Raw genomic sequence first — 12,305 nt, forward strand, 5'->3', positions numbered from 1 at the left:
AATGTTGTATCATTTCAGTTACCGTTAGGTAACCGGTTTTGATTTCCGCGTTATATGTTACTTAGAGTGATGTCCCGGAAAAGAAAGGTTTTTAAAAGGAAACAATTTCATGTCACCAATTCAAAAGAAAAAAAATTTACTCACTTTTCCGCGTAATAAATAAAGAGTATTTTTCGAGGCGTTACAAGAGCTCTATTAATAGCTAGTTTATCTTTTTTTTCAGCTTTCTGTAGCAGCATTAGGATATTGATTTTCAAAACGTGTGCAACTTTTCTCATAGTGAGGAAAACTTTCATCTTATGTTGCTAACATTTGAATTTTGTCTCATCAAACTGAAATGATTTGTTCAGGTCATAGTTGTTCGGTCCAGTAATATTATCTACGAATGGCGTTGCAGTAGAAACGTCTTAAAATTGTTGTTACTATAGCTTGCAACAATTCTAAATGACACGAAATAATCGTTATTGTCTGAGTCACGACTAGGTCGCTCTCTTTAAGACGTTTTGTGGCACTGCCAAAAATATGCAAGCAGATCTTTGTTATCGACCACACACTCACCATCAACCACGCCGTCCCTAGGATAAAACACTCCAGATCTCTGTTATCGAATTCTTACTACATTGTAATAACCGATTTCGAATACACCCACATAATATGGCTATCAGTGCCAATTCTCAAAATTCCCACAATATGGCTAACAATGACAATTCTCAAAATACCCACAATATGGCTACAGGTGCCAATTCTTTTCTCACAATACTGACTACCAGTGTCAGTTCTCGAAATGCCCACAATATGGCTACTTATGCCAATTCTTTTCCCTCAATACTGACTATCAGTGTGAGTTCTCGAAATTCCCACAATATGGCAACATGTGCTATTTCTTTTCTTTCAATACTGACTACCACTGTCAGTTTTCGAAATTTCCATAATATGGCTACATGTGTCATTTCTTAGTGTCACGAAAATAAAGGGGGAGAAGTTTGCCGAAAAAAGTTGAATGAAAACGCATTCAACTTTGGGGCAAATTATAATGAGAGGAAAATGCCTGTATTTATAACATGAGATTTTTTTCATGTTCCTCATCTCTCCAATGTAGGACTTGAGACTTGTTTTTTTTTCTTCAAAACTTTTCTATGTGAGACTTGAAAGTTTTTTAGATTTCACACCCAAAAGTTCTCACTAATAGTTTTCAACAAACCATGTTCCAACATAATGAGAATGAATATTTCATGAAATGGTTTACATCTTGGAATATAAGATATACTACATACATGTTTAATGATGTAAGATTTCATTAAATTTCCAAACGAAAATATCTATTGTTCGACTTCTAGAAGCAATATTTGTTGGAAGGGAAAACCACACATTGTGCAATATATTATTTCCTTAAGAGATACTCTGTTATACTAAAAACCGATTATATATATAAAAAAAATAAAAAACAAATTGTTTTCTTCCAACCACACATTGTGTAATATATTATTTCCTTAAGAGATACTCTCAGTTATACTAAAAAACGATTATATATATATATTTAATAATAAAAAACTAAAAAACAAATTGTTTTCTTCCAAAACCATGTTTTTAAGATATTTATCAGACAAAACACAGTCTCACATAAGTGAATATTAATTGAGTTAGTTAAACATAAAGTTTAGATATGATTCCTATAATATGTATATAAAAGTGACAATGTATGACGTGATCTTAAGTATGATGTGAGAGATTTGATTTATATGTATGTATAAAAGATGTTAAAATTTATACAATGATAGTGTAAAGATTATACATATGTACTCCATCATTTATTATTCATTTAAATTATATTTTTGAAAAATCAACTATAATTAAATATCAATGATAGATGATGGAATGATATAAACTTATATACTATCAATCCATATATTTTTTCTATATAAAGATGTTTTTTATATAAATAAAGTTAATTGTAATTATCATTGATATAGCATAGGATTTGCCCATATTTATTGAATGGGTATAACATGAAAAATGTATCAATCCATCCTAAAATATTTATCCAACATGCTCTAGTCGCCCATAACCATTTCAAACTGACAAAATGGATGGCACACGAGAATTATTAGAGAAATTATGGAACATCAAATGCAAATGTACATACATTTTGTCAAATGTGAGAAAATGTGTTCCATTTGTTATGTGAATTTGCATATCAAATGTGAGAAAGTACTATCATATATGCATATGTATTCCTTTTGTATTTTGGATGCAAATTATGTCCTATCTATATTATGTATTATGTTTATGCATTTGTATTTTGTATGTATTGTTTCATTTGCATGACTATTTATTATCATAAATACATTTGTATATTTGTATGCAAATCATATATTGTTTATTTTGTAAAAATAATATATACATTTATACATTTATACGGTAGTTCATAAGTCCGCTCTGCTCATGTTTAGGATGAATATGACATAATATTTCATATGATACTTAAAAACAAGTATGCTCATACCCACCCTAATTTAAGCGGGCATGACATAAGTATGGGTAGGACAAAAATTGCGAGGGCATAAGTAGAAGAAACATGATCACCCTAATTTAATACCATTCCTAATAAAATCACATCTTATATGTTAGAAAAGATATTGGTATATGGTAATCATCTTTTATACACTAAAAAAACACAATTATAAAAAAATTGTTTGTTAACTAACTTTCAAAAATGGTTTTCAAAAAGTATTATCAAAGATTTATACATTATCAATCCATTATATACTACTCATTTGGATTTTGAAAAGTGAATAATAATAAAAAGGAAGAATCTACATCCTATTCATCTAACAATGAAAAAAACAAATGATGAATGGTGGAGGAGAATTTATGAAAGTCTTACATGGCTGGTACTTATTTTTTTCTTAGATGTTTTTACCCCAAATACTCATTACACATATAACATACTAGGTGGTGGGGTGGGCTTACCCGACAAGAACAAGGAAACAATTAACTAGTAGCGCTGTTGAGAACGATACGACAGGCACACATGACATGATGTCTCTATCCAGATTTTTTATAATTTAATTTTACTACCCATTTATCTTTGTCTCCACGATTAAAGGTTGAACGAGCAAGGTTGGAAGGAAGAGATAGTGAGTGTGTGGTACCCCAATCAATAACAATGGCTTCAACTTCCTTATTCAACTCCTTCACTTGTTCTTCACGCGCTCCCACTGAATTTTCTTTGCCACGCGCCACCCCCACCACATCACTGATACCATTGATAACAAGAACAAAAACAACTGCTAAAAGGGTTTCTTCAACTTCCTCTCTTGTCTGCAAAGCTGTTTCTGTTAAGCCCCAAACTGAGGTTGAGGGTCTCAACATAGCCCAAGATGTTACCCAGGTTACTTATATTTGCTTTATAATTTTCCACAATATGTTATTTCATATCTCTGATTTAGAATTTATGAGCTTTCATGTCTTTGAATTCGATGTCTTTATAGCTCAAATATTCAATCGTAGAATTTAGTGAAAATTACATTGACATCATTCGAATGCTACACTCACCACCCATAGGGGAAGTCGATGTAATTACAATCACCACCCCTCCCTCCCAGAGATTAGTATAATGATAATCGAATCTCATGGGAGGTGAGGGGTGAGGTAATTAAGCTAAAATTCAAGGGATATCGGTGTAATTTCCATTAGAATCTATGTCCGTTGACTTCTAATCGAAGTGTGCCCGTGTTGGTAGAAATATCTTGAGTTTTCTGGTCTTTGCTTTGGTTCTTGATTATGTGTGAGAAATCGGCATTTACTAATATCTTGATCTGTTGTGTTCTTTTGCTGCTGACATGGCACAGCTCATAGGGAAAACACCAATGGTTTACCTGAATAACATTGTCAAGGGCTCTGTGGCCAACATTGCTGCTAAGCTTGAGATTATGGAGCCATGTTGTAGTGTGAAGGACAGGTGAGATTGCTCGTAAAACTTGTCAGATTTCATATCATGCATTTTTTATATCTTGGTCTGAAATATTAGTGAGGGATGTCAACCTAAAGTTGCACTTGACAGAAGCAGTTGGTCTGATATTATTAAAATCATGTATATGGTTGTTGATGATGATATCTCTATGAGCCTGCATAGTAGTTTAACAACTGCATGAATTTTGTATATTGGGGAGGGGGTGAATATATCTCTGATATTTTTTTCATTCTTTAATTCTGATTTTGTCTTGCAGGATAGGACTTAGCATGATAGTTGATGCTGAGCAAAAAGGAGCTATAACACCGGGAAAGGTATATAGGATAGAAAGGACACATGTTCGTTTATGTAGGTCAAGCATGTGTAACATATATCTTCCCATATGTTTCTGGCCACTTGTTCACTTTGACTAATGCAAACCACCTACATAACTTATTCTTTTGAACATTATGCATTATGAATTTTTTATATGTTATTAGTAAGATTGATCTAAATCCACACCTGTAAATGAAGAATTATTTCCAGTAGAAACTTTAGAAATAATAGCTATACATAACTACTGTAGATGGTGTATAACATCTGCACTCTTGTGCTATACCTTAGTACTACTACTTTTTACTTCACTATAAAATGATATGAATAACGTACATTGTTAATCACCTAAACATATTCAAGCAAACAAGCTTCTCTCTTCAGAACCCCTCTTTCTCTTTATAGAAACAATTCTTTCAAAAACGGATAGATCTAAACATTCCAATGCCTTTTGTTAAGAGATTATGCTTGCCTGCGCTGCAGTATGCTATATTTTTATAGTGCCTCTGTATTCGAACAATTTCCAATTGTAGTAAGAATCTACGTTCTAATCTGAGTTTTAGTTGGATGTATGTGTCTTGCATGTTGGCTATAAGTAGCATGATCTTATGAGTTTTGCCATGTTTCATACGGCCATATAACTGGTTGAGAATCCTAGAAACTACAGCTTATTATAGGCATGTTGGCAAGGTCAAACTCTTGGCTTTGGGATGCAATGAAGCAATTTATTTCCTTTACTTTATGCTGCATCCATCTGTGAGCATTATGTGATTCCTTTGGAAAAGAGCATTGTGGCCTATATGGAGAGCTAGTCAGATTGTATTATGATTTCTTTTCTTGCAGATTGACTGTGAAAATTGTTGCTTCATTTTCTCCCCTCTTGTTTCATTCAGAGTTAATTTGTTAATTTGTTTCTCATGTCTATTGCAGAGTATTTTGGTGGAACCTACTAGTGGGAACACAGGAATTGGTCTTGCCTTTATAGCAGCTTCAAGAGGATATAAACTCATTTTGACAATGCCTGCTTCAATGAGTTTAGAAAGACGAGTTCTTTTAAAAGCTTTTGGAGCGGAGCTTGTTGTAACTAATGCCGCAAAGGGCATGAATGGAGCAGTTCAAAAAGCTGAAGAAATTGTAAAAAGGACACCCAATGCATACATGCTTCAACAATTTGATAATCCTTCTAATCCTAAGGTAAATCATAACAGCTCATTTTATGTTTAAGTGCATGAATCCTATGTTCTTGGGATACTCATGCATGGTGCATCAACGGTTCCACCAGTAATGGTTCAGCCTGCATGTTGTACTCAGGATTTGCTATTGATTCTCCTTTTACTTATCTTTAGTTGAAATCCAGCTTCAAACAGCAGTAAAATATTATAGGTTTGTAGAAATAAAGAAACAAATGAAGTCAACTCAAATCAATGGTAGGGACGAAGATTTTCCCTTGAAGATTCATGCATTTTGCTCTCCTGCCAAAGGCACCAAATAACAGTGTACACAGCGTACTGTGACATCACTTTGATCTCCATTTTCTGACCAAAGTTCTTAAACTTCATTAAAGAAGATGGTCATTGCTCTGTGGAGTGTGGGCATAATCACAACTCTTACCAGAGAGCTTATTTCAAACTCCAAGTCTTAATGTACCTGACAGCTTAACTGTGCAGTGTGAAGTGTCTAGCTGTTTCTGAAGTGTGGCATCCATCACACACCAATCAGAGATAAAGCCTTGTTTAGTTTATGCAGTTGCAATGTATCATTAGTGCTAATCTCATTCAGAATCACTCTTCAAATGAGCACCTAACCTTAGAAGCCTAGATGGTGGAACTGAGGACTTCATCAACCCCATCCTTGGGGTTGGACACTCCCTCACAGGGAATGACAACCTTGATAATCTCTCATGATAAACCAAAATTTTCAAATAATTTTCACGTGCAATTTTGTGTTTGAAAAATACTATTTCGCACACCATTTCACTTGGTTCTACAAAGTATCAAGCTGTCAGCAACCATTCTTATTATTGGTTTGATGGTATTAGATGTATAGTAACAGATGAGATTACTTTAGCTTTGTGTGTTTTCTCCCCAGTCTTCCTTTCTCTAATATGCAAAGGAACTGGTTTGCTCTTTCGATCTGATGCTCTCTTCTCTTTTTTCCTATTGTTGTGTCCTTTTTATTGTTCTAGGAAGATTCCTGATCTTCCAGTTCTGTACTCTTTCTTTCTCTAGATTCATTCTTCTTTTATCAAGAGAGAAAAAACTCCAATATTTCGAGTTTCTTGGTAATTGTATTTTGGTCTTTCAGAAACACTTCAACATATGATATGGGACCCACACACACATTTTATAGGATAGTTTTACAATTTGTGAGAATTGGGTCCTTTGGCTTTGGCAATAGAGATGTTCAAATTGTTAGCTGATATTTGTTTATCCCCATTATGTTTGTTTGAAATCAAGATGATGCACATGTTATAATGGAGTTCAACCTCTAGTATAGTGAGCTGCGGTATGGTCTGTGATATATGAAGTTGGGTTCATGCAGGTACATTATGAGACAACTGGCCCAGAGATATGGGAAGATACAAGTGGCAAGGTAGATATTTTAGTTGCAGGAATTGGAACTGGTGGAACTGTTTCTGGAGTCGGCCGATTCCTGAAACAAAAAAATCCGACAATAAAGGTAAATCTTTCACATTGGCATTGTTAAACCTGAAGTAATCTTTAAATTCAATTAAGATAATGATGGAAAAGAATCGTCCGTAAAATACTCGGTGTAAATGGCTCCATTCATGATTTCTCACTTGAGGTCATAATTTATTTGAGGAAAGCTTTCTACTTTGTTGCATTCCTTCAAGTAAACATTTTGTCTTTATGTATCAGATTATTGGTGTAGAGCCTCTGGAAAGCAACATACTTACAGGTGGAAAGCCAGGTAAGAAAACATAATCAGTGTCTACACATTCCGAGTCCAATATGTTAATATTAATTTTTTAGCACCTGTGCCTTATTTCATTTTCTTGCTAAACCATAGGACCTCACAAGATTCAAGGTATTGGAGCTGGTTTTGTGCCTAGGAATTTGGATCAAGATGTGCTTGATGAAGTTGTAGCGGTATGTTCTTGTGCTTTCTAACTTTTATTTATTTATTGTTATAACCAATTTGTTTTGTTGTTTCATGAACCAGGTTTTAAACATTGCATTACTAAATTATTAAGGGCAATTACTTGAATTTCTTGAATTTTGAACTTAATCATTATCCGTGATTCCGTTGTGTGAAATTCTTCCGGCTAACATTCATGGATAATCCTTGTCAAATTATTAAGGGCAATTGCCCGAAGCTTTTTCTTTTGAATTTTGGGATTGCTATCTCCTTAGCTGGTTTACCTCTAAACAGCATGGGCAAACTTATTGGCCAATAGTAAACCTCTCTTACTGGGCTTCTGAATTCCGTTGGTTGCTACTATTTCCCAATTCAAGACCTGTATTCCACATTTAATGCTGGTTTCAGTTGGACTAATTTAAACGCCATCGTTTTCTTGGTCTGTACTATGATTAACTCTCCTCTTGTGAATTTGGCAGATATCTAGTGATGAAGCTGTTGAAACTGCTAAGCAATTAGCACTCCAGGAAGGCTTGCTGGTTAGTGCTTTATGTTCATCATTTCAGCTGTGTATGATTTTTGTTTCTTAATGTGTTTCAGTGCACATATTTCATGTACCTACATAGACAGTTACATCAAACATGTCAAAGTAGCTTGAAACAGTCATGCACAAGATAATGACATTTAGACATTTATCATAGTATATGTTAGATATGTTATGTGTATGACACCTCAATTGCTGGCCCCAAATGAATAGTTCATATTTGTTGGCATACTTTGCCTAATTCATGCTCACTTCAATTGCAAAACAGGTTGGAATTTCTTCAGGAGCTGCTACTGCAGCTGCAATAAAGGTTGGAAAGAGACCTGAGAATGCAGGAAAGCTTATCGCGGTATGCATGTTTTCTCGGAAAAATTTAATACAAGAATATCATGGCATATAAATGACTCCACCTAATGGAATTAAAGTTTGATAGTTGTTATTGAAAATTATGGCAAGTAGCTTATTGCGGTATGCGGCCTGAAAAAAGAAAACTTCACATCCTGCAAAATTGTTTGCTGTAGTGTTATTGTTGTCATTTTTGTCCATTCCCCCCACTTAAAGCTTCATACATCTAATTCTGGCAGGTGGTATTCCCAAGCTTTGGTGAAAGATATTTGTCTACTGTTCTTTTTCAGTCAATTAGAGAAGAATGTGAGAAAATGCAACCTGAGCCATGAAACAACTTTGCTTTTTACATGATTCTTAGACATGACAATGTGACATGTCCATTTATGACTGCCTTTCTCATTTTTGACATTCAAGGTATTTATCACTTTCTATAGTCTTCTTTTCCCCCTTAATAAAACACTTTTATTCCAATATTTTTAGTTTACATTAAAATTAATATTGTAAGAGGTGCACAAAAATCACTATAAATTAACCTCTCTTTATGTAATTAAGAGAAGTTTACACAACCTACAAATATTTTCATAATTATCTTAATCCATAAAAAGATAAGGATTTTTCTTCACTCATGCAAATGTAGGTCATTCTTGATTGTGTAATCATGTCTTAAGAAGACAGTATTCGATTAAAAAAAATCAATTTGGTACATTTCAAACCAGATTTCTCATAAATGTCAATTCTAGTTTTCTCTTAAAACAACCCCACATGGCCACATTCACTTTTCGATGATGTCATTAAACCTCATAATATCTGGCTGGAGCATGGCTATGTAATTGTGAAGCAAATAATGTGAGTCATATGAAATTTATATCAATAATGAATCACACCTTTGTCCCAACATTTATGATATTTATAAACTAACATGATAAATGTTCCTTAGTGTAAGTTAACTCCTAACAGTTTCTCAATTAATTCATTAAAGCAATAATTATGCACTATTTGTACTACTTCAAAATTTTAAATTATATTTTAACCAAGAAAATTCAAAATTATAATTCAAATATAATCTTCCCAACTATATATTGATTTTTATTCAAAAACTTGTCCATTGCACGATATATTAACTAATATACTTTAATTTCTAATAAAACCTTTACTTTTATTTGTTGCTAAAAATGTGTATTAGCTAGGGACAAATTAGAATAATTCATAACATATACATAAAAAGTATTAAATTATTGAAACGTACGTAGATATATTCATACATAATATAATAAACGAATTCGCATATCTTTATTGTATCCAAATCCATGTAGGAAACATTTATAGGAATGATCTTCCAAATGTCTATGCACAATTGTGCTTCTTTTCTTTCTAATGATAGATGTTATTATTAGAATAGGAAATTGATTACATATGATTTAAGGACCATATATAATTTCTATTTGTATGAAGTGTGTGCAGGCCCTTTGAATTCAATTTTTTCCTGAAGAGTTATGTACACTTTTTATTTATTTGTAATTTAGCCAATCATAACAGTAAAAATAAGAATTTTGTTATTTGCATAATATTTTCATAACCATTATGTACATAATCATAAAATTTACTTATTTATAATTTAGGGAAGAGTAAAGAGTCACAAGTGAAATACCACGTTTTGAACCAAAACCTTAAGGCATTAGTTCCATGGGTCTTTCATTCTTATAAACTCTTTCACTTCTCCCCGCCTATCCAATGTAAGACTTCACACTTCAATAAACCTAACAAAATAAGAATTTTGTTATTTGCATAATATTTTCAAAACAATTATGTACATAATCATAAAATTTACTTGATTACTTTAATTCTTTAATTAAAATAACGATAGAAAATATTGTACGTGATCCAACATCGATAGAAAATATGTATAAAGATCGACATTCCAAAAAAAAAGTGTTATAGCCAAATAGATGTGAAAGTTTAATTTTGTCATTTGAAAGAACTTTATACCTCATTGAGTGAAGATTAAAACTTACTTCATTTTAATGTTCACTGAAGTTGGTCTCTAACTATCCATCCTTCACCACACGCGTACTACTAAACTATCCTGAATAATGTTATCACAAGTTAAAAAAATAGTGTTAAAAATAGCGTTAAAAAAAATGTGAACATTAGCAACATGAGAAGTCTTTTGGCCCAGCCACTGTCATAATTATTTCATAATAAGCTAAAATCTATTAATTATTTGATATATGTCTTATTTCACTTTTCTTTAGATGTTTTTTTTTTAAATATATTATAAAAGAAGAAATAAGACACATATCAAATAATCAATAGATTTAAGGAGATAAATTATCTTATAGTATGAAAAAATATTTTATTCTTATTAATAAAAGTAGCTATTAGTTGTGTGTTCACATCATTCACATTAAAGAGTATCTAACAAAATTAAAATTGTAAATTTGTACAATAGGTCCAGTGAAATGGTGTTCGGATCCTAAAAAAAGAAACTGAAAATCAGTCCAAAAAAATTGAAATTGTTTGGGTATGTGTGTTAGATTAATTTTTAGAAAATTGGTCTGGTTTAATATTTTGTTTTCGATTTCAAAAACCAGTCCAAACTAATATTAACTACAAATATAAAAAAGTGAAGAGTATTTGGATCTAATTAACATTGTAATTGATAATATATAATGTTCATTTTTTCATATTTTTCTAATTGTTAAAAATATTATTACTTATTAATTAATAATTTCTTATTGTTAAAATTATGTTTGGTATGTTATAAGTATTCCAGGCATTTTACTTTTTGCTATTATTTTTGTTGATTCTTATTTTTAGTTAAAATGAATATTATTAATATTTAATTAAATGTTTGTATGTATCACACTTGGAACTTGGAGTCGTGGACTAGACTTATTGATTTTTATGTGAATTTGATATTTTGAAAACATGTTAAACTTATTATTTTAAAATAAATATTTTTTTTATGCAAACTTGATAATTTGAAAATTATTAGACTTATTATTTTTTATTAAAAAAAGCGGAACCAAATTGGATTGAAACCACATATAAATTTTGGGTCAGATTTTTTAATATAAATCAACTAGCCAAACCATATATTATTTATCTGTTTAATCAGATAATTTTTTATCTAAAAACTACCAAAATGTCTTGAAATACTTCTAGAGTTCTAGGGGATGGATTAACCAAAGTCTAATATATCTCATGCAGTAAATGATCCTTACCATTGTTTCCTCACACCTCTTATACCTAGTTTTACAATTATTGTCATTCATTTACTTTTGCTTTCAAAGCAAATAATCTTGGGTCAATGATTATAAAATTTATAGTAATCGTTGTCTGTTAGAGGAAGTTGAGAAAATAAAGTTTGTATCAGAAAACAAAAACATCACCTCTTAATTCATTGCATGCATTACTTTCTTATACAAACTTCACCTTTCAGTCTAAAATCAATATAAAATATGTGTAAACATGGATATTACAGAATAGTTAATAGCCAATAAAGAGTTACTAGTGTTTGGTAGATAACTAAAATTATGTGTAAATATCTATTTTTATCCATTAAATTTTTTAAGTGTACCAATTTACAGTCTTTGAATACTAATTTACGGTCTTTGAATACTAAAGAGTTAATACACTATTTTTGATATCCATTTTAGATTTTTTAGTTTTCTACTAAAATTATGTGTAGAAAATTAAAAAATCTATAATGGATATCAAAAATATTAAACATGAGTTAAATTAATCATTTTAACATTTTTTATGACCTCTAAAAAATTATTTTGACTTATATTTATAGTCTTTGAATACTAGTTTGTATTTTTATCTTTTCAATAATCAAATTGATATATAAATAAATTTTCAAGAAACCAAGTTAATATTTACTCTTAAATTATTATGCCAAAGTTTAATTTTGCGGTATAAAAAATATTTATTGACAAATTAAATTAAAACTCACTTCATTTTTAATAAGAGTAAATTATACCTATACATATGAGTTTTAGTGAAGTTATTATACAAATTATCCCT

The 12,305-nt window shown here is 31.3% G+C and overlaps 1 protein-coding gene across 1 annotated transcript; it reads left to right on the forward strand.

Moving 5' to 3' along the window:
- Window positions 1-3,078: 3,078 nt before the first annotated feature.
- Window positions 3,079-8,643, forward strand: LOC109340990 (cysteine synthase, chloroplastic/chromoplastic-like). Its single transcript, XM_019578774.1, has 10 exons — window positions 3,079-3,391; window positions 3,852-3,961; window positions 4,230-4,287; window positions 5,216-5,479; window positions 6,827-6,964; window positions 7,165-7,216; window positions 7,316-7,395; window positions 7,864-7,923; window positions 8,197-8,277; window positions 8,513-8,643. Exons 1-10 carry the CDS (start codon window positions 3,167-3,169, stop codon window positions 8,603-8,605), a joined length of 1,161 nt encoding a protein of 386 aa, XP_019434319.1. The 5' UTR covers window positions 3,079-3,166; the 3' UTR covers window positions 8,606-8,643.
- The last annotated feature ends 3,662 nt before the right edge of the window (window positions 8,644-12,305 follow it).

Source organism: Lupinus angustifolius, unplaced genomic scaffold (assembly GCF_001865875.1).
Source record: "Lupinus angustifolius cultivar Tanjil unplaced genomic scaffold, LupAngTanjil_v1.0 Scaffold_318_21, whole genome shotgun sequence".
NCBI lineage: Eukaryota > Viridiplantae > Streptophyta > Magnoliopsida > Fabales > Fabaceae > Lupinus > Lupinus angustifolius.

What these genes read in the sequence shown, in the direction of transcription:
- LOC109340990 (XM_019578774.1), top strand. Translation starts at nt 3,167, where the DNA reads ATGGCTTCAACTTCCTTATTCAACTCCTTCACTTGTTCTTCACGCGCT. An exon ending in TAGCCCAAGATGTTACCCAG is followed by an intron (nt 3,392 to 3,851) that starts GTTACTTATATT and finishes GACATGGCACAG; the next exon opens with CTCATAGGGAAAACACCAAT. An exon ending in CACTCCAGGAAGGCTTGCTG is followed by an intron (nt 7,924 to 8,196) that starts GTTAGTGCTTTA and finishes ATTGCAAAACAG; the next exon opens with GTTGGAATTTCTTCAGGAGC.